We start from the raw sequence: 24,049 nt of genomic DNA on the forward strand, positions 1-24,049 counted from the left end.
GAAATTCACCGGAAGTGAAAATGGTACCAAGAAGCCCCTTAGCTGGAGCAGATAGTTTAAGGCTACTACGAGCAGAGCCTGCTGACGAGCGTTTCCTTGGGACCCTTGCCGCCGTTGCTGAACTAAAGCAGGTAAAACGTGATGCATATATAATCTATCGCAACATGCGAACTAAAAAAATGGAATAAAAATACCGAGCTCATCACTAGTGCCGTGAACATTGCTCCTGTCATATCAGGAGCGACTTTCTCACAAAGCTTACAGCCGCCTGGCTTTTTTTCTTTCGTTACTCCGCCCTATAATAGCGAAAATTCACAGAGTTTCTCAATGCCTACTAAGCAAATGTTGGCCTAGCCGTGCGCTGACGTCGACATTATTCTATCGCTTGACAGGAGTGTCACAACTGCTTCCGCTCGTAACTGATGCCAGGTTTTCATAGACTATGGATTCACCTGGTTCATAGATCCTGTGGCCATTTGGCAGTCGAATCAATAACTGGTAAATATACAACAGCTGGGATAAATTCTTGGGCATTTAGCACGATAAAAAAGTATAATTCGCTTGGGAGAAGCAAAATGAGATGTTAGTTTAAAGAGAACGAGGCAGGATACTTAGTAGCGCACTAGACTTATGCCTCTTGGCGCAAATGGCAACCCATAAAATATTTAATTACGTAGAATTTTTTGTTTCTTCAGTAGCTCACGTTTGTTTTTTCCTTTTTATGTGCCTCGCTTTAGAGGGCATGATTTCTATTTCCTTAGATGCTGCCAGTATATTCATCACCACAGTGTCCAACAAAACAATTGGCTCTTAACAGACCATGTGAAAACTCTTCGCACATTACGTAAAGGACCTTTCATTTTTCCGCTGTGACAGCTGTTAACGGGACATATTTCTGTACAGGTCCTTTCTCTTAAGATCGCGCCACTTAAACCGATCAGCCCAAATTAAGGCCGAAGTTTGTGTGGTCCGAAAACAGCAACACCAGAGGAAGCGTTGTGACATCCCTTTGGAGCAAGGTAGTCGCAGTTGCTTATGCGCCATAAAACCCTATATAACTAACTATAATTAACAAAGTAGTGGCATAAAGCCCATTGTGTTTAATAAGGAAGAGACAAAAACAATGAATAAACTAGGTTACATTTGCCACCACAATTCAGTTGTCGCTGAAATTCGCGTTATCGCGTAAGTAACCGTCTTGTGTCTAAACGATAACAGAAAGAAGAATAAAAGCTTTGTATCACGTAGATTAACTTGCGCGATATCTTTTTCCCATTTGTCTTCAGGTGCGAATGAGAAAGAACAATAACAGGGAAGAGGTCTACTTTCATAGAGTGATAACCGCTGCTATAAAGCTCATCTATAGGCAAAGGATACCTCAATTGTATTAGCCCATTCTCATGTACACTATCGGGGACACCCTCTCCCTACAAGTATACGAATAATTGACATAATTGACCGGATGAAGAATGTAAGGTTCTTCCTTTCGTTTCCTATGGAATGGGAGAAATGTCGCTATAGCACTATCGCGGAAAATATCTACAGGGTGGTGCGATTTTACGTCCGCAGTTTGGGCTCAAAGACTCTCTTAGTAGAACTCTGTGCAATTGCCTTGTGTTAAAGTAGACTTTACAACTTTTCATGGCATCGCCGGCGTTGGTTTGAAGCCTAAATGAACATTTGTCATTGAAGGAGTTTGATTTGATAATTTTCCCGCCACTCCATTCAAGTTCGTGACATCTAGACAGACATGGACGCCGTGATCACCAAATGAAAGTGAAGGACTGCCTAGCCGACCCTCGGAGATCTTCGAGGAAAAAAAAACTATGTTGACGGCCCTGCGGTTAGTTGAAAAAGGGGTCTGCTAAGTTGAAACTTATACCTCCGTTTTCAGTGATAGTATTATATCTGTTAGCAGAATGCGATGATCCGACAATGCAGAACAACTTTGTTTTTATAACACACACACACACACACACACACACACACACACACACACACACACACACACACACACACACACACACACACACACACACACACACACACACACACACACACACACACACACACACACACACACACACACACACACACACACACACACACACACACACACACACACACACACACACACACACACACACACACACACACACACACACACACACACACACACACACACACACACACACACACACACACACACACACACACACACACACACACACACACACACACACACACACACACACACACACACACACACACACACACACACACACACACACACACACACACACACACACACACACACACACACACACACACACACACACACACACACACACACACACACACACACACACACACACACACACACACACACACACACACACACACACACACACACACACACACACACACACACACACACACACACACACACACACACACACACACACACACACACACACACACACACACACACACACACACACACACACACACACACACACACACACACACACACACACACACACACACACACACACACACACACACACACACACACACACACACACACACACACACACACACACACACACACACACACACACACACACACACACACACACACACACACACACACACACACACACACACACACACACACACACACACACACACACACACACACACACACACACGCACGCACGCACGCACGCACGCACGCACGCACGCACGCACACACACACACACACACACACACACACACACACACACACACACACATTTACTGCAGAAAGAATGAATGAATGAATGAATGAAGACAAGAGAAGGCTTATTGGTACTGTTTTGCCCAGAAGACATCCACATGACACCCAAATCGCATTAGGCTGTAAGCTCATCCATGTACTTGCCTGTCCGGATCGAACTCATCCGGCTTATCCCAGTAGCGAGGATCCCTGTGTATCTTTTGTGTACATGCCATGATATTAATTCCCTTTGGCAGAATCATATCTTTGTACTGGTAGTCGCATGAGGCCTGCCTGGAAGTGAACCTGCGCGAAAAGAACAGTACGGCTGATGTTCCAGGTTTGACGCTGGGTCGCTGGTTGGCTTCCACTTGAGCGATAATGTATAAAGGCAGCAAGGGCAGTGTTTGAGACATCGAAATCGGTAAGAAACCGCATGCTCTTATCTCGATAAAGTGTGGAATTTTGAGAACGCGTCAACAATGAAGCGCGATTAATATCACAAAAGCAAGAGCGTGCTTTCTTTCATCGCGTTTTGCACCATATTGTTAGCATGAAATGTCATGTGCACTCAGTAATGTTCAAAAGTTTATTAAATCCTCCTCCCTGATTCTCGCTGAATTGCATTAAATTTTCAAAGAATACTACAGGGCTGTATTGTGAAGTTCTGCTAGTCTGCACCAATTTATTGACCAATGAGGGTCATTTAGTGTGCACTGGTATTGTACAGCCAAGCCTTCATGAACCGTGCATTGCCAAAGCCGTCACGTCAAGCTAACTGTACCTTCTACGCATCACAAGCGTATGAATCATTTTAGCCCGCATCAGCAGGCGATAGCTGTCAGTAGGGTGTTTCATCTAATTTGAACTAACGATTAAAAAACAAAAAGCGGACCACTGCAGCTGACTGAAACGAACAACATATTGTTTCATGTCATGTAGCGCTACTCAGGGTATTTTCATATTTCATGTAATTAGTTAACAAAGATGAATTATGAAAATATTTAATAATCAGGCTATGATAAAATGCCCCTCATTAGGCTGCAGAGGGGTTCATAGAAAACCGACCGAATTTTTGCTACTAACATAGCTCCTACATGATCGTTTTTTACATGATTTAAAGAAACCGCTCAAAAAAAAAATATATACCACGTGATTGCGGCCTTGCGCTACGGTATCGCAGTGCTGTCGAGTACATTTTTCATTAACGGAGCGTGCATCATCGCCGCCTCGAAATGAACCGCCGACGCCACTTCCATCATCGTCCCAAAATTGCGTCGGCACATTCTGCCGAAACTTGGAAAGCCCAAGCCCCGATCAAGCGATAAGCGATGGACGGGCAACCGACAGCTGGCTTGGACGGAGCTTTTATCGAGCTATTCCCGCTGTCAAAAGAAAGTAGGAATAAAAAATCAATGAATTCGCTGAAAGCAAGGTAGGCTTCGTTTTCTCCATTTGTGTCAGGGTGCAGCGCGTCGAAGTGAGCGGCCGCCGCTCACTTCAGCGCAGTCGGAGCACACGTTTCGTTCGTCAAAACGTCGGTGAGTGCTCTGCAATATTATATCACATGAGCGCCGTCAGGTGACAGTTTCTTTTTCATATTTTCATATTTCCCGTGCTTTCTTCAAGTGCCGGAAAAAAACTACTGTTTTCGAATCCCCTTCACTACGTGACGAAACCCACTTGGCCCCAAACTGAATTGCAAAGGTTTTGCTGAATTCATCTTTGTAGATTATCTAATTGAGCATAACATGAAAACACCCTGAAGAACACGACACGAAGGCAAGCGGTATGCCATTTGTTTCGCTAAGTTTCGATGTACCGCTTTTTTTAGTCCTTGGTTCAAGTTGTGCGAAATAACCTGTATAATTCGGAAGATTACTCTGGCCCTCCCTTGAATATCATGCTCAATTTGCCCAAGCCGCTGCGCTTGGCAAGATGCATGCTTCACTTCGTTTGATGGAAAGAATATCAAAGATTCACCATGCCAGATTCATTGTTCTTTCAGGCTGTTTCGGCCGCGGGCATGTTGTTTGTAGTCCTTAATATTTCTCCTGTACGCTTATTTTTTGCGGCCTTGAAAAAAAATAACGTAGCAGCCCTGTTATTTTTCTCTTTGTCCCTTTGTAGAGAAAGCGGCACATGAAGAAATTTCAAAGGTGGCACCTAAGCCTGCTTACCTGCAGTAATTCAAAAGAATTCTCTCACCGGTGCTATTACGTTGATGCATGTTTGTTGATTTAAGACTTTGGCGTTTCTAACACGTTTTGAACTTCATTAATTCGAGGTGAGAGCCGCATGAGACTGTGGTGGCGTTTTGTGTCAGCCTCGCTTGATGGCGCCACGTGCCTATGTAACAAGAATTTCATTGTCTTTGATTTGTTTATAATTATGCTTGCGCAAATTTCAGGAGCAGCTTTTTGAAAATTTTCATTTTATTCTTTTTTTTTTCTTACTGTCGCTGTTGTCCTCGACCATCAGATGGTTTCCGGACTAAACACAAGCTAACTGGCCAGTAATGATTTCTCTATCAAATAAAAAATTCTTACCGCAACTATTCAAGGAGCCGTGACAGGGGTCACTTAGGAAGTGGCGAGATATCTCTGAGTTAAGCTTCTAAATTTGTATGTACCTACTCATAGTGCGAGTAGAATATTTTTTTCTGTGTATAGATCATTAGTGTGAGCAAACTCATACATAAGATGTACAGACTTGCCACTGTGCACCAGGCAGCATTAAGAAAAATATTCCGTTCTCGTAGCACTATATAGTATTTTCTCAACCAACGGCGTCACACATTGGTTTCCTAATTTGAATTCGTCCATTTTACCATTTCTGCAATTAGTTCTCGTACTATAACAGTAGCTGTGGTTTAGCGTTTGATTTGCACTCACGTGACAACAGGGCTGTATAGTCGCAAAGTCTCAAAAAGCACCTGCGTTGTGTAGGGTAAGTCAGTGACGGCGTCGTAAGAGAACTGGCCCTGGAAGAGACAAAAATTCATTATTGCTTAAAGCCAGGCACAAAGAAAATCTTCTCAGAGCCTACCATATTTCTGCAAAAAGGAAACAAATAACAACGGATAGAATGTAGTGCAGTAATGAATCAGGCACCTTAATTACGCGGACCCCGAACTGTCAGAATTCCCGAGTGCGCGGCCTTTGGGGCAACCGCTGAAATACTCCACGACGAAACGAGCCATTGTCCTTAGTATCTGTCTCCTTTCGTTATGTTCCAGCCATGTCGGTTGCAATTCGAAGCGGAGAATTTTGACGCTGTGCTTCATGTAATCGCCCACCACTTATCGGGAGTGGTGGCCTACTTCATAGCGTAAGGTATACATGCATTCCTGCCGAATGCGACTCTGCTAAGCGCTACGTGACGAGCTGAAAGAGAACAAAAATATATGCGTTCATTTCGATTGACACATCGCCACTGACGGGATGGGCTCTTCTTCCAAATGAAAGCCACGAGTTGACACGAAGGCTACCGAACGAGACGCTGGAAGAAAACTTATTAGAAGACAGGGAAGTCAGAGATGCACTATTGCACAAGGTGTGTGAATGCGTCGACACTGGGCTCGATCTACCCCACATGCTTGAAATTTGATCTGAATTGAGGAGGCAATAAGCTACTAAAAAAGCCTGACTCTAGAACGAATGGTGTGTAAGACGTGGTACGCGTGGTTCAGAACGTTTGAGCAGGAGATTCGAAAGGCGAGGATTGCGCGTGTCGATAGCAGTCAAATGGAAAGTATCATGTAGATGTCCTCAGTCGTAAAGGCACGTACACGCGACGGGGCACGTACCGCAACAGATACATGAAGACTCGTGGACGAGGAATGGAGTATTTTGATAATTTTGAGTTTTAACCAGAATTTAAACAAGATTAATAAAAAAGGAGACTATTTATTCGCCAGACGCTACAGCGTTTACTCGTGATGGCTCACGAACGTCACGTTCTCGAGGTTCTAGAAGAAAGACGGCGATGAGTAGACTGTGTCAGTGCCCCCGGGCGAAGATCAACATCGGCTCGACATTTGTCACGGAGGAAGTGTTTGACGACATAGCAATGAATTACCCAAAAATTATCTTGCTCTTGATAAGGCTTGAGGCGTATCGCATGAAGCACTTCAGGGTGCGCAGAAACTTCGGAACCTAAGGTACCCATCGGAAATGATCTCGTCGCTGAGGTTGCCCCATGGCCTGGTCACACGGAAGGGTACGAAACATGATTTAAAAGTACTAAGAAGGGGAGCTTCTTGCTTAGCTCTTGCCGCCAAATGGGTAACCAGGCCCAAGCAGTGTCGCCAGGTGCATAATGTGTTCCCTGACGGCGGCGATTGTAGCTATCGTCAGGTTTGAGCTGTTGATCGGGAATTCGAACCCAGCTTGTTGAGCAACAGCTTCGGCACGTACCAGGAAAGTATAGGTGCCAGTGTGTAGGCTGCAGTGATCCAGGTGCGGTACCATTGCTTCGAGCAGCGTCGTTGCTTTTCGGCTTCAAACGAGGTAAAACGGGGACATTGGGTTGTTTCTTATACTGTTGTATTGCAGGCGAAGGTCACATGAGGGAGCTCTTCATCTCATGTTTTACGAGAAGCCTAAACCGCTCGTTTGGTCGGAAAACCTTCACCGTGTTCGTTTCGGATCGGATGTTGTCGGAGGTTGTTCGAAGTGTTCGGAAAGTGGCAGGAAAGATGGAGGCCTGTAGTTGATCGATAGGTGCTAGGTCATGGACGCGAAGTGTGGTGGGTGATTGACTGTTAATATTAAATCCAGAAGTCGTTGATTACTTGCCAATAGTCAAAAATAATAAAGAAAATAGGAACTGAAAGAGGAAAATATAGCAATAAATTATAAAAACGCGCTCAAGAGTGGAAAGTAATGAAGAAAGATAAAAATAAACAAAATAAGAAACTTAAACGTGATAAGTGAGCCATTGCATCATAGTGCACCGTAGCGAAAAAGTAGGTGAAGGAAATGAGCACACTCTATTGCTCCTAATCTTGAGAATGTTAAAGGCCCGTATATTTGTTTTTACAAGATTGCGTACTGACGACAATACCGGAGAGCGTTCGGTTCATTCCTTTTGCCAAACTGTTCTTCTGAGGGCAGTGCGGTGTTGTTCGTTGATGGTTCGTATTATTGTAAACCAGCATTTGCTGCAGCAGCTCAGCTATGAATGCGGAGCCCATCGGTGATTAGAACCTGAGGTGCATCATGGCGAAGGATAATTGCATGCACGAAGGACTTCATGATTTCTAGGGCTTTGCCGCTCGACAGAGCTGGCGTTTCCGGAGAGTGATTCTAGTAGTGCACGGCGACAATTATCCTATTCGATCCCAGATTTTGAATGCGGCAATGAACACACCATTTCCATTCTGATTTGTTGGAGAGGTTTCAAGTATGGTAAATTGGCATCAAAAGCTTGGCTTGTTTTGTTGATGGCACCATTCGGCTCGACATGATCGGACGTCGTCTATTTTGACGACGAATAGGCCAGTAGCGCTTTTTATCCATTCACGCAAGTATACAGGCAATTCCCGAATGTCCAGAAATAGGCTGGTTAAGGCAGTCTTGAATACTTTAAGTGCGCAGGCTAGGCGTACCGATGATTCCGCACTGTGCATTCTTCGGGGAGGAACATTTTTTGGATTAGAATGGCATTGCAAATTCGTAAATACGACCGCGCATACCTGAATATTCACGGGTTGTAGAGTTTATTACAGTAAGAAATTTTATTACATTTCAAGGTTCGGATTCGACGAAGAAGCTGGCGCTGATAGCATTAAGCAGATGTCAACATTAGAGCTGTAGGTAGGAGGATCGATAGGGACGCGGGAAAGACTATCGCCTTCAGATTGCCTGAGCTAGGACATGGAGTCTGCGGCTGCAGGACTACGATATGTTGCCATATACGTCTGACAAGCAGGCCGCACAGGTCTTTGAGGTTTGCGAGGCAACATAAAGCGTGGTGATCGAGTACAGCCATAAAGTGTTTGCCGTAAAGGTACGGCCGGAATGTGGACGTTGCCAATACAACGGCAAGCTTTCTGAATGCAGAATAGTTGGTTTCGGCGTTTGCAAAACAGCGTCTAGCGCAACCGATGCCCCGAGTCATCTGTTTTTGTATTTGAACCAGGAGGTACATAAGCGGGTGTTGCTTGCATCAGTATTAAATTTCATGTCCGCGCTATCGTCGAAATGAACCGGAACGGGAGGCAGCTGGTGGAGTTTTAGTGCGCGGCCTGCATTCGTTTGCACTTCCTCGGACTTTAAATCCGTCTATTTCAGACGTGTAAAAACTTGGCAATTTGAGCGGAATCTTTCACGAAGCCCATAATACAACAAAATGCTCAGCAGCTTTCAGACCCAGCGTCGACGAGAAATTGGCAATTGCTTTGATTCTGACAGAAAAGAATTGAGCCCCGGCGTAGTTTACAACGTGTTCTATGAACTTCTGCTATCTGGGCGCGAAGTGCCATTTATCATATTTGAGAGAAACTAAAAAAAAAAACCCTTATGGCTTGCTGCACAAATCCGTGATGCCGAGGGTGCTCCTGGAAAGACGGGGCGACGATGGGAGGACAGACGAGGCAGATCTGACACTTCAAACCGGCAGAGATGATGTACGAGAGGCGTCGGAAAGTCTCCACTCTGCAGAGAACAGTCAAAAGGGCTTGTCCATGAATTGGAAGAATCCATCCAGATTTATAAAGGCTGTCACATTGCAGTTGGTCTCATCGACCGTATTTTGCCAATATTTCGAATTCTGGTGAATCGATGAATAGCATTTTGCCGCTGCAGAAAACCTACAAACCGTCATCGAGGAGGCGTAGGAGATATACATCCTTTTTTATGTTGTTTACGTGGTAATAGTTGACAGGGAACCCGAATGCCCGTCTGTTTCTTCACGAGAACGACAGGCGCCGCTCTTGGACTCACGGAATGCCGAGTAAGATCATTCTAGACTTGGTGGGTAATAGCACCGTGTTCCCCAGATGGCATTTGGTAGGGAAACTGTCACAGGGATTACGCGTTCTCATCCGTAATAATACGAGGCTTTGCTTGTAGGTTTGTCCAGCACGCTGATAACGAGAAGGTATCTACAGGGTGCTGGAGGAGATCTCTCGCTTGTTAGTGCTGATTCAGAGAGTGATGTAATAACGTCAAATGCGGAATCGATGACTGCGTTCTCCAGCTGCGACGACAACGCAAAGCCATTAACGTGAGCTAAGACTGTTCCCCCGTTCCGATGTTAGTGTACACTGTCCTTATTATGAAAACTTTTGTCGTTCTGTATACAAAGGGAACGAGCCCTCAGGCGGTAGCAAGGCTACTCGTAAAAAGCAAGAGCTGGTTGCTTGACTCCATGCTTTCAAACCTCTGCAGCGTGTCTGTTCTTATGGACATCATTGCGCTCGAAAGAGATGGAATGGTGACATTATCATCCGGAATGCGCAGTGCGGTCGGTTGTACTAGGGGCCTTGGGCTGCCTTATTTGTGTAGAAGTACACGGACTTTGCAGGTCGATGGCCGTGCCATTACTGCTCAATAAAATCTATGCCAAGAACGACATTGTGCGAATAACATTTGAGTGTAGCGAATGTTACCAGGTAGGTTGACTCTTGAACTGTCCTGCTTGATGTGCTCCAGTTGGAGTGATCAAGTGAGTGACCCCTCGTCGTAAGAATATCTTTACTCTTTGGCTAGTTTCTTTTTGTCAATGCGGGGGCAGAAGGCCTACTGAGAATAGAGTAACCAGTGACGATTCACACATGTGTGAGCGGTGTGTCAAGTGTCCTGGTTTGCTCAGTTGGTAGAGCGACTGTCTCGGAAAGGTGGTGGTTCCGGGTTCAATCCCCGGATCAGGAACAATGTTTCTTAAACTACGAAAGTTCTGAGAATGATGTATAGCTTCCTTTCGTAGCTGTATGGCTGCGCTTGGGTTAATGACAATGATTAATTACTCCCGTATTACACGTGTTTATGTCGGTTCCGGCGAAGGAAATGCTGAAGTTTGCGGTTACAGACATCGTGTGAGAGGTGCGGTGCAGTGTTAGATCGCGGCTCCTATGTGGCGCGCAGGTTTGCTTAGATTCTTCGGGTGGCAGTAGCTGCGAGTCGCCGTATCGTAGTTTGGAACATTGGTCGATCGCGGCATCAGGTGGCCAACTCGTTGCGATGGAGGAGGGTATTGTGCATTGCTTTGGTGAGAAACATTCATATTAGAGGATGCTGCTACCGGCTTCCCCGGTGGTTGCCTGCTGAATTTCCATGCGGAATGTCAGCGTAAGGTGATAGGAGAGAATAGGAAAGATGTAAACATACCGACCATTAAAACTTGCGTGACCCGCCTACAGAGTCTGCCCGGTAGTTGTTGATCCCTGTGGTCGCTACACAGGCCACAGTGGAGGTGAATCGAAACGGAGCCAGGGCAAGCCCATATGGCCACATTGACAACTGTGGTATGCATGCCCTGCTTCTTTGCTGTTATAGTACAGTGGTCGATAGTTGACAGTGCGCCTGATACTACGTTTAGGACGGGTGCACACTGGACCTGAACGGGCATGTGGTTGCGGCTGGCAGCGTCAAGCAGTTCTTGGAGCCTACTCGGAGGTGGTCCTGCCCGATGAATGGTTGGGGCTTATGGCATTTCCGGTGTGTTTTGGGGATGGTTGAAAAAAATTAAGGGCTAATGACACCTATTAGACTTCTTCAGAAATAGCATCTTGTTGCGCAGAAACAGCTGTTCGAGGTGTAGCCAGGAACAGCTTCTGGAGCTCCTCTCGCACCATGTCTTGTATGGTTTCGCGAAACACGACAATTGCTGTTGTAGTCATGGCTACACTCGCACTGCCACAACCACATGTCAAGCATTTTCGTCGCTGCGCTAGCCAGCAACATAAACTAATCTGAGAGTGTGCTCCGCAGACTGCTAACCAGTCCTTCAAAGGTTTTTTTTTCTTTATTTTTCTTGAAAATACAATCAAGATGTGCCCAACACTGTTTACTCCTTCATACCTTGTCTAAGATGCCGGAGCTTTCTCAGATCGGACATATTATTGTCAGCATTCCTAGACAACTTCCAAGTCTTCGAAGTACCCGCACACCAGTGCGCTTTCATTGGAGGGGTGATTTCAATACGGAAGGAAGAGTTCGCCCCGTCTTTTTGGAGTCCATGCAGTGATGACATTCTTCAGGAAATGAGATTTAAAGTAAGTTCTTGTCTGTATTGATGACGCCAGACTTCAAACCACGTACGGGCTGTGCCCTCTAGGCAAAAAAAACACTTGTTGCAGCTTGGAGTTATCCGCCCTTCTATTGCATCAGGTAAGCATGGAGACTTCCCCAGTATGTTATCCGCATCTTCGCCTGGGATGCCTTGAAAGGTTGTGGGCTCCCACGGCGGTTGCAGCGTGACGGATGATGATGTGATGACTTTTTGCATGCCCATTTCTGGCTGGAAGGTTGTTGAGAATGGTACTGGATGAGGCGCTTGTATCGTAGTAGTCGAGGTAAACTCGAGAGGCTCCAACACTTGTTCAAAGCTTTGGACCCGAGAGCTGCCTCAGTGTAAAGCCGGCTTCTCGGTGGCAGACAACCCGGCAAACATGAGTTCCTGCTTGCTGGGGCAAGTCTCCTTATCCCCTCCAAAAAGACGCCACGCGTGGTTCAATACTTCAGACATGATTTAGACCATCTAGGTAAGAGATCGGTAGGACGTCGATATCAGCCATTTAACCTTATTTGGCGAGGCCACTTGTTATACGCGCTCTCGTAGTTCCAGAAGAGCGAAAACGACTGGCAGACTGTGTCCATAACACGACCGCATATTATATGCGAAACATTTGAACCACATATTTTTAAGGGTCCACTATTTAGCCGGAATTGAGCTCGAAGACTGAACCCTTTCTAAATGTGCGCAGGAAGAGAGTTGTTTTCCTCATACGATCTGGCGAAACCGCTAAAGGAAAAACAATTACAAGGGTTCAATGCTGCTGAACCAAATATTGAGCGAAAGCATTAGTTGCGGGGGACCGAGCGTTCTTCTTCTTCTCTTTTTCGTCTTCCTCAGCGCACATATAAAGCCCCACTTTAATCAACCGATATGAACGTGCCTTAGTGGCCTATAGGGGTAGCGTGAATACCAGGGTCCTAGCAGGCTGAGTCTGACAGAACCGTCCTATGTGAAACGAGATACCCAAGTTGGCAGCTCCCGCCAGGTTGGGGTCATCTACGGGGGTCGTCTAAAGTCAAATGGCAAACATGGTTACTGCCGGGACCACGCTGACGGCTTGAAAGTGCGAGTAGTATTGCTGTCGCAATAAAATGAAGGTGACTAAATTGAATGACTAAGGAAAATCTCACTAGAAGGATGGCCTCTTACAGCGGTTCTATTAAAACCAGAACACCACCTTCTGTGTTTTGGCAGAGGTTGAAACAACCAAACCCGAACCATTCATTATAAAACTGATTCAAAGGGGTTTAAGTGTAACTGATCACCAAATGCATCTACTTAAAAAGTAGTTTTGAGACTTGTAAAAAACGACAATATAGAGCAGTCGGGGACGTTTGGCTTTCGTTATTTTACGATTATTATTGTAATCACTGTAGACTCGCGGAAACTCCAATCTAATACCACAGGTTTGCTATTGCAGACGAAGTTGACGCCACCTGCAGCTATCTTCGCTGTGCGTGTTTTGTAAAATCACAGTGAAGGGGAACTATTTGACTCACGTGTTTTTCGTAGGCAGCATTAGCTTCTTGTCTGATCTTATCTTGGACTTCCGGGTATTTCGCCAAGCAGAAGACACAGCTGGAAGTATTGGCTGACACAGTTTCGAATCTGAGAAGAAGGAGAGACACTACGAATTAGCTGCTGACCGTAACATCAGCGGCTCACGGATATGGTTCTACGTGCACTTCTGTGATTTCACAGTAATATTTTCTTTTACCTAAGACACATCATCCTGCATTATATATCCAACAAATGGACTCTTTTCTCTTTTCTGCAGACGTAACACTGAATCAGAGAATGTTCTAGGAACACCGCCTGTGTCTACAAACGTGAGCATGTTCCCCAAGAACGTGTCAAAAGACGGCTGACACGAGATCTTTTGCCAGTGGGATTTTTCTGCCTATTCAAAAAGACTTCATTTCTGCTTTCTCTACCGCGTTAACTGAATGGTATACATTTGCGTAATTTCATACAACAGCTGTATCAGATGTTAATCAAATTTGCTACGCTTTATTACCGTTAGTGAGACGTGGTGTTACTGGACTATTGTTAAGGAATTTCACAATAAGGCTCTTAATTGTCCTACGTGTTTTCTTGTCGTTTCGGTGCACTTGTTCTTGTGTTGAATAGTTTGTTAAAGTGTTCATCGGGGCTGGCATTTGCGGTGTAAAGCGAGTATGCATTATACTGTGCTTCTAGGAATGATGACTGTTGCTTTCTGGATGGGAGACATTGGTCATATCATGACTGCCGGTGTTAACCAAAGTCAGTTGACTGTAAATTATGTACGTAAACCAGCAAAGTACGTAGAGTCATCTTAGCCCAGGTTAACACAGGTTGAAGAACGGACATACAAAAGAAAATTATGGGGGAAACTTAGGTTCTGCCTTTAAGGGTATCGCGCCATAGCGGAGGCTACCGGCCCACATAAAGACCCACTTAAAAAAAAAAAGCTCTATGAAACTGCCTGTGTGGCCTAGGGACAAAGTGAATGCAAGGGCCCGGCCCTCATATGCTGATTCTGATATCACCCTCCCATATGAATAAAGGGGCCCGAGTTGGCAGCTCCTGTCGAAAGTAACGCCAGTCAACCCCACGTCCAGTTAGTGATCGGCCATGTGAGCTTCCAGCAACCGTCTGCTAGAGTCATCCTCCTGATTTTTCGCCCTCAAAGCCAACGCCAAATCCGGTGCAGGATTTCGTGAAACGAAGACTTTAAAGCTGTTTCGTTAAACGTCGGCACGAACGCTATTGAACAGGAAGACGAAATTTCCCCATATGTCCAATTCTATGTATTGAACCATGAATCACAACTGCGCTCGACCTCCGAGGCAACACCATAGCCCCAAATGCCATCTGGACACGTTAGCATTGCGAAATTTTCCAGAAAGGAAAGCGATGAAACCTGGACTTTGCGGAGTTATTCCACGGAAAAGCTTTTAATGCGATAGCTTTTATGATCTCCTGCTGTCGGCGCTGTGAGCGAAAACTAAAGAGCATGGCTCCGGCAGGTATTATTTGGCAGCTTATAAGGCCGTGTGCTAACTGGTGGATGGGTTGTGTGGTGAAACGCGACCTCGTGACACTGACAGATGTTTGGTTTGGTTTAATAAAACTTTATTTCCCACAGTAAGGGTCCTGAAGGACACTCGGCTAGGCGCGAGGTGTAGAGGGCAGCTCCCACGTCGGCACAGAGTGCCCGAAGCTCTCCGCCGCCGCGCGGGCCTCCTGGCAGCCCGAAACTGATCATGTAGTGAAGCACTTTTTAACACTTTGACCCAACTTTGCCAACTCGGACTTTCGAAATGACATGACATGGAGATAACACAAACCAGCCTTCCCGAACCCTTGTGCGAGGAGCAAGAAACGCTGAAGCTTCGAGACCATGCAGATATGTCTGTACAGTTTGATTAAATTGGAGCTCTTTAACTATCTATGTCGGGTGGTCTTTGAACCGGTGAGGTAGGTTATGATTGTACGGTAATCAATATGCATGAGATAATAGAGGCGCACAAATTAAATTCTTAGTGATTAAGCGAAACGCGAAGTGACCAAACACAAAGGTTTGAAAGGGAACCCGCAGACGGGAGAAAATAGCAATTGCACAATACCATTCAAAGCGGAGTGTTAGTGTTTTCCATATTTTCTTTTCTACTATAACTTTATTCATCGTGGCCAGACATATAAAGCAAGATTAAATTTCGGCGCTGCTGTACTCGTCGACAGCCTTTCTCAGTGAAGGCACGGCCGCAGTGCCGGATGTTCGTAACTGTGTCATTCCGAAGTCCAATGTTTATGATGCATGACCGTGCGTCTCGCCTCATAGCGAGATGCTTCACGGAGTGATGCTTTATTCGCAGTATTCGTTCTGTCGCCACTGTAGTCAGCTCTCTCCATACAAGCTCCTTGGAACAAAACCTTCCTTGTTACAGTCATTAAAACGTTCAATACAATAGCGTTAAAGGCTCCATTCTCCACAAAGACGGTGTCCGCGTTGCATGTGAACAAAAGTACGAGCGCATAGCCAGGCATGTTTGTGGCTGGCATGGGTGGGTGGTGACTGCTCCTAAGGTTTCCTGACATAAGGCGGCCACCTCACATGTCCGATTAAACAGGGACTGCTATCTTGGGCTACGTAACATCACTATCAGCCTTCCAGGACTCTTGCTTTCTGAGACAGACACGCTAACTTTAAACCAAGCAGGGACGTTCACAGGGCTTGGCTAAGCGAGGTTTCATATCTATCGGGTCGCCTTTGATATAAGCACTGCGTGGTAAGGAGTATGTGTGAGAGATTAGATTAACAAATGAAGACATTAGTAAATATAGGAGTAGGAAAATATATCTACACGAACAAGGTTCCGCAGTGTAAGTTGGCAGACGGGAGTCAATGACGCGGTTGCGCCATACAATCAAAGACATAAGTGCCCCCAACATTGTTTCTCGAATCTGTCACTTCGAAAAGATGAGGTCCTGTTGGAAATGAGCTTGACATAACAAATATAAAAAAAACCTGCCTTAATTTAGGCGACACTAATGACTTCGATCAGGTAACCTAATTTTCTGCATTAAAAGAGTGCTTGTGTTTGTGCTCCGTAGCCTCCGCTTGTTGCCAGAAACAATTGTTGCAAAGTACTTCTATTTGACTTCGAACCAAAGCCATGGAGCTCAGAGACATTGCATAGGCCCCTTATAAGATAAATGTGTTCGGAGTGTTTCAAATCTCCTCTTAACTGAATGTACCACTCGAGTTTTAAATAACTGCTTCTCTAGTAGCCTATCAGAGTGCTGAAACTTACCCCGCGGCTAGAGCTGAGGCCGCGTTGGTAGCGACATCACATAGGGGCATCAAGAATTCGCCTGTGGAGAGAGAGAGAGAGATAAGCACGCTTATAGTACTCGTTGGTGTCGTGACGACTGCAGAGCGGTATTTGGTGTTGTCTGTTCATACGAATCATGTTGCTTGCTTCTAAGTCACGGCAGTCGGACAAGGGCTTCTTTCAGAAACATGGCATCTGATATTAAGGCAAGAACACATTACCTGTCCCGTTTCTTCATTTTGAAAAAATTAATTGATGCTTCCTTCATATAAACTCACCAGAATAGTGAGCGCGATCATCACTGTGGGTTTAACGACACTTCGCTTAGCAACACAAAAGAAGCACAGTCGATATAGAGGCTTTGTTTTAAAATTACATTTATAATAACATCAAAACAGAATACTGACTGGAAAGTGTAACCCCAAATAAACGCCCACAATAGGAATGCCGAACAGGCTACCATACTTATTTTGATTTCACGCGCAGCCTAGGAAACAGTTTTGTTTTTCGAAATTGCATACCTGATTTCATGAACGGTGCAATGAAATAAAATTAACCGATGACAACAACACGCACGCACAAAGACTAGGATGAAGAAAAGAAAAATAATCTAACGCAACCGAAAACGGTATTCCATTCATTCACCCACTCATGCACACGCACACGCGCACACACACTCGCGCGCACACACACGCATGGGTTTTCTGAAAATGATGATACATGGCTGCTGATAATAAAATATTAAAACGATTATCAAAACTAAAGCCTTAGAACCTCCTATTCCAGCCTTCTTAAAGGGAGGGTCCGGCTTTAGTTTAAGGATGCTAGTCTAGGGGCCTATACATTATAATCAAGCATATTGTGTTTACAATTTCGGCGGATCTATAGAAACGACGAAGGGGGGAGGGGAGGAGCTCGTGCCAGGTTTTACTACAATTAAAGCAAACGTCGTCATGTCAATCCGCCTTCCTGTTTCTGTCATGTCTCTATGTTACATCACTTGTCACTATGGACAGATATATTTAACATACAACTACAACTCACCTTTGGCGTTTGCTCGTGCCCGAAATTCACTCTTGTCGACGAGTTCCTGGGGGACCTTTGCTTCCAGAAGACTGTTAATTAGATCCGGTCGAGCAAGCTACAAATAAACAATATCATCAAAACTGCATCACCTTGAGAAAACAGCTTTAAAGTTTTTTGTCTCCACAAGATGGGGTCACGGACTTAATTTCTTAGCATTTCACTCCAGAGCTTTCGAGAAGCAATGAATGTAATTGCACCTGCGTTGGGCACATGCATTTCATCGATGCGCCAAAGATACCCTGACATTTAGATCTGGTATTTCTAGAGAACATCAGGTAATCCAAATCAGGTGATACAACTCAGTGGACAAATTCTTTTAATTGCAAAACTGACACCTGGCCTGGAGCAGAGGATAATCGATTCCCGCACCTTGTACGTTAGAAGTGGATGTTGTAGCAACTGCGAACCTCTGCAGCCGTAGACCCCACAGTTAAACGCAGATATGTCCAGGAGGTTTGTACTACCGAAATTGGAATTACAACCGAAATATTTTGGCGTGATGAGGGGCCATATCACGTCATGAATTTGTGGAGCGAAAGTACCACAAGGCGTGTATTCAATGCTTACAAGAGCCTAAAGTGTTCGTGCCAATAGCTTTCATCAGCACGTACTCTTCTGCTCCCTTACTCTTACCTATACGCTGGCTACATAAGCTTTGCAGCCATTATATCTAAATTGGCGTGACTGCCCAAAGTAATTACAGACGGGAACATCAGGGTGTTCGCTACTTCCTGTTATAAAAAAAAAACCAATGAAACCACTGGAGAAGTATATCCTCCAGAAGCAAGAGTTACTAGTCAAACAAGCACAACTAAAGGAATATTCGAATAAGGCGGGATGAAGTAGTCAAACCTAATAGTTTTCATATATGCTCCACGGTCTCAATTTTTCTCGCAGCTGATGGTTATTATATAATATCTCACTTATTCCTAACTGATTTAAAATACCCAACGAAGTACCGTTTCACAATATGCAACGAAAGGCATAGGGGCGTGTCTACGGTAGGAGACGTTTGTGACATTGCTAATTGGGGTTCACCTCGCATGAGTGAAAGAAAAGCAGGTCATATTATGTCGGAATAAGAGGATGAAAGCTTTTCTATAGGTGAGGTCTGATGTGGGCCCACATTGTCGAGGAAACCGCGATTTCAGATATATATTGCACTGTTTTGTTCAAACATTCGGTCCTAAATCGAAATCTCTTCGCTTCATCGGGAGAAGAAACAATACAAGAAGAAGACAGAGGCAGTTGGACTGAGCTCTAGGAATGCTGGTTTCAAACCAGCGATGGGTACATGCATTTCATGGACGCCTCAAAGATTCCAAGAACCTTGACATTTTGAGCAGGTATTTCTAGAGAACACCAAATGATTCAAAACATTCTGGAGACCCCCCCCCACGACGGCATCGTTTATAGCCTGAGTCGCTCTGGGACGTCAAACTTCATGAACGCAGGGAAGTCTATACCAAGTCTGTGGCATTGTGATATAGAAATGCAACATTATACAGATGCAGTGACCGAGAAGGAGGGCTCTCTAGCCAGGAATGCACCGCGCACAGGTCAGGGACCAATGCGTTACAAATGGTAGAAATTCCGAATCTTTGTTTATGTAACAGGAGTATACGCAGTATTTGTGACACTAAGTTGTGTGACTTAACCGAACGGTGGGTATCATTGCGTTAATGAGCTCAATTTTCTTTCAATTATAATGTCTCTGGACGTGTGATAGGTCGGCGGATTTTGTGAAGACGCGAGACCAGAGAGCATGTTATAGTTGAGAAGAGTTGCCAAGACGGGCGGCTCCTTTAGTGTGGAAGGGTGACGTGGAAATCCAACACGTGGTCTCCTTGCAACCCCATTTTGAAGCTTCACCGCCTAAAAAAATAATGAGGATGTTTCTGGCAAGTGGTATGGGAGTGTGCACTTCTCTGGACCCAGGCTATTCGATCCCATTGATATTTAATGCTTGACCTGAACAAAAAATTGCACGCTGCTACTGAACATCCCATATGATGTATATCTCCTCAACAGATACTGCCATCGCACTAGGTATACATGCTTCAGAAACGAGCAATAATACCTCAAGCATATTTTTTTACATTGGTGATGACATAATCGTGTGCCATGCTGTAGAAAAGTAGCGCTGTCGCGTATATGCCGCAAGAATGTCGTTGATCATCTGTGAAATTTTAGACCGTTAGTTCTACTGTTCACGTTATAGAACCCCCGGTGGTCGAAATTTCCTGAGTCTTCTACCACGGCGTCTCTGATAGCCTGAGTCATTTTGGGACGTTAAACCCCACAATCCAAACCAGCTCTACCGCTGCCCTATGGGAAGGTCATCTGATAATGGGATTTAACCCCAGGTGCGGCGCGGGGAGCCGGTGCCGATCACTTCTTTTTCGCACGTGCGGAGCAGGCGGCGCTTGCTTGCTCTTCTACTTCACACTACTTCTGCTTCTTTTTATTTTTCACACACCTACCAAACTTTATTCGTACCGGTGGAAGACTTCACAAATACACGACAGTGCCTAGAACAATGCCACACATGTTCCCTTCTAGCCCCTTCCTTGCCTATCGCTTTTTTTTTGCACCGCTGCCCACCGGCCTCGCCTCCTGGTACCTCCCCTTTCAGAATGCGCTTGACCCCTTCTTGTCGTCTAGACCCGGTTGTGGTGTCCTTGAGGTTCGCAGGAAGCCACGGAAGAGTGGTGCGATGTAACTAGTGTTCCGGCAGCGTTTCTTTGGCGTTCTCAGATAGCCGTGGAGGAGGAAAACCAAAGCAAACCTGTCTGACTATGCTTAATCGAGCTTCCACTCTGTAAACTGTTGAGACGGCTTGAAGCTCAACCATTTATTTTTGCCATGAAGTGAGCGCAATAAATATATGCCGCCAGAACGATGTATCTGGTAGCATAACACCCTCCCTCCCACTCTGCTCTTCCAAACCTTGTTTTATGCAGGTTGCCCGCAGTAATAAAGCATATTTCTTATTTTGAATTACTAGTGCATGAACACCGCCAAAAGAAATTTGTTATATCAACCTCGTGAGTGCTTCTCTGACAAACACAATATTTAAATGGAACAACTTTCAATCATTACAACACTTTCAACGAAACTTCCTATTTACTGCAAAAATTTGCATTCTAGTGGTTTACATTGGAATGCGAGGTCCGGATATACTATGAATGCACAAAATATTTATTTTCAACCGAAATAACATATAGTGGCTAGAAAGGGTAAGTGTTCTTGTGAATGCCACAGAGGTTAAAAATTGTCCCATTAAGGACATACAGCCGCCCAAATCTTTAATTGGTGTGCTTGAAGGCTCGCATTTTCTGTGATTCTGAGCATTGCAGAGGAACTAACCCGCGAAAAGTCCCAGTAGTACCAAGGTCTTGATGAGTCCTTGAATATATTTGAACGTTTCGCGGGTTATCACCTCTGCAAGACTCAGAATCACGTAAAATGCGGAAAACGCACGCATTATAGATATTTTGTCGGCTGTACACGATACTGCTTTTTTTTTAAGAGAAGCCAGACATACGCTTGGATCCTTGGCCCTGAGTTTCGCAATGGGCAGGGCGATATGCGCCAGACCCGTGAGGGGTTCACGACCGAACCACGTCTCTAGAATGCTGACAATCGTCGGTATGGCCTTTATTCCGCTGAAGAGCTCTGAAACAAAGTCAAGAAAACAAACAAAAAGTAAGACAAGAACAAGGCATTTAGCTGTTAAAGGCGCCTATATTGGATGGGTGGATGGAATATAGGAGCGTCCCCTTTGAAACGGGGTGGTAGCAGTAGCTATCATGCTCATTTTTCTCCCTATATCTTAATTATTGTTTTAGATTGGTTGAATATACCATCATTCTATTTATTAAATTTTTGTTTCTACATTACTAACATTATGTCACGTCTCTGCTTTTAAGCCACCAATCTTCAAGTCGTTTTTTTTGCTAGCTTCCACCGCCGGTTTATTCACCCGGCCAATGGTATCTCTAAAGCCCAGAGCTTCAGGAACAGTGACTGCGTTTACTAGCTAGCAGCGCCGCCCAGTGTCAATGAGCATCATGCGAATTCACGACAAGCACTGCAATCGTGTGCATATCCTGATATTTAGAATTCAGATATGTGGCGCAAACAAAGACAAACACAGGAGAAGATCCACAACACACGCGCACACTACCAACTGTAAGAAGAACCGGAAAACACTTCCTCTTCTACACTCAGGCACGTCTCAACTTCTTCTTCTTCTCATCTCCCTCTTCTTTGCCAAGGGGAAAATGTCACACTCTTCCTCGCACACCATAACCTTGTCCAAACATGGCGGTGACCAATCTCTTCTTTCTTTGTTTGCGCCACATATCTGAATACGATGATGCACCAACTAGCCTTTCAAGCTGTTATTTTGATATTTAGAACATCATGACATCTCACTTACGATTTAAATATCGAGAAAAGCATCAATTATTTCATAATTTCCTTCCACTGCTATTGCTGGCGTTTTTCTGCATATTCCCTATCTATATTCGTAAAGTTCATGCCTACGTTGTAATTCTACGCCGTATTCGCTTGTTGCCACAGCATTTTCATTTCATTTTAGTTTATTTGTATTTCTGTTCTAAACATTTATCAAAGAGAGTATTAAAACATTGTCAAGGGCTAGTCCTAGCTTCAAAAACTAAGATGCATCTAGGAGAAGACAAAGATTTTGCTTGAGATTATTTAGATGAACGTACGTCAATAGCGTTGAAAGACCACTAATCTGCATTGATGAATTGTTAACGTTTCGTATTGTGCATCATTCATAGTCAATTGCTCTTAATGGTTCCTTGCTACAAATTGTTTCAGTTTCATCTGCATTTTCGCAAAATATTAGTGCCAGGCATTCACCCTATATAGTAACCACAATGTCACCGAAAACATGCATGCCAGCAAACAGTCTACAATCTCATCGACAAAGTTATTCTCTATGCCTTTCAGAAATAAACAATATAATACAATATATGCCCTAATATTTTAGTGTGCTGTGTTTTGTTTTTAACCTTTGGAAAATTGTAACCTTATTTATCAGCTGCGCGTTTAGTTTTGTGTAGCCGTTTTAAACCGGTTCCGTTTTTTCTATTATCTTTTGTTAATTTTATATTCTGCACACTTTTTTTTTAAGCATTTGTTTTTCAGATACTGAATGCTTCTTTCTTCAGATGTTCTGAGAATGAAGTTTCACATTTTGAGAGTGATGCCAGTTGAGGCGACTGGCTGTACACAACCTCGTAAGACGCGATGCAAGTTGAGCTTTATATGAGAGTGTTAAAAGCGTTGGGCGCCGGTAAGTGATGGTGGTCTCAGTCCGTCTCACCTTGCTTACCATTGTTGCTGTACGGAGCCAACCTGCACTGCACTGTTTTGTCTGTCCATTCCGTGAGGCCATTTTCTTGCGTTAGGTACAGCGATGAATGATGATGCTAAACTTTGAAGCGGCGCAAATAGGCACAAGGCTCGCTACTCCGGAATGTGGTTGATCGATGCGAGATCAGTTTTCGTGTTAGGTCGTGTCTGTACTACGAGCGATCTTGCAAATCCACTACGACGTATATCGCGGCAGTATTGAACGCAGCAGCAACCACTGCAAATTTGGACAGATAATCGTAGGTAGTGGTATATACCGGTTTCCCGCAACTTTTGTTAGAAATGGGCAATGTGCCAAGTTCTACTAAGTGAACTAAACTTTCTGAAATGGGAACGGGCGTAAAAAGCGGAGGCTGCATCCCGGAAGACGCTTGTGCTGCTCGCATGCTTGGCAACTGACAACGTACTCCCGACGCTGTTGCTCATCTTGTGACAACAGAAGCTCTCGTGGGCCTTGCGTATCCTGGCCAGCTGACGAATACGCCCTTCTGTGATTGTGACATGAATGGCGTGGAGAACCTGTCTGTAGAGACGCTAGTATCATGAGTAGATGCTGCACATCGTTGCGGGTTCTGAGTCCGAGGCGACGGTACAACTTAGCGTCGACTTGCTCCCGGTGCCCTCCCGAAAAGCTGCGATCACGGCCAAACGTCTGTCCTCGTTCTGAGCTTTCATTACATAATCCTGGCTAGAAAAAAGCCACCCTTTGTTGGACATGGCCCAAAAGCA

The 24,049-nt window shown here is 44.8% G+C and overlaps 1 protein-coding gene across 1 annotated transcript in view; it reads right to left on the reverse strand.

Moving 5' to 3' along the window:
• Positions 1 to 24,049, reverse strand: part of LOC146189864 (cytochrome P450 3A31-like) — a 54,303-nt gene that overhangs the window by 2,958 nt on the left and 27,296 nt on the right. The window contains exons 8-13 of the mRNA XM_084603335.1: positions 21,456 to 21,586; positions 17,867 to 17,963; positions 16,802 to 16,862; positions 13,502 to 13,610; positions 5,654 to 5,742; positions 2,925 to 3,065 (exon numbers count right to left, since the gene is read on the reverse strand). Of these exons, the coding sequence (XP_084459461.1) occupies positions 2,925 to 3,065; positions 5,654 to 5,742; positions 13,502 to 13,610; positions 16,802 to 16,862; positions 17,867 to 17,963; positions 21,456 to 21,586 (628 nt within the window). The remainder of the gene's footprint in view (positions 1 to 2,924; positions 3,066 to 5,653; positions 5,743 to 13,501; positions 13,611 to 16,801; positions 16,863 to 17,866; positions 17,964 to 21,455; positions 21,587 to 24,049) is intronic.

This window comes from Amblyomma maculatum, chromosome 5 (assembly GCF_055883805.1).
Source record: "Amblyomma maculatum isolate TAMU_Amacu chromosome 5, ASM5588380v1, whole genome shotgun sequence".
Taxonomy (NCBI): domain Eukaryota; kingdom Metazoa; phylum Arthropoda; class Arachnida; order Ixodida; family Ixodidae; genus Amblyomma; species Amblyomma maculatum.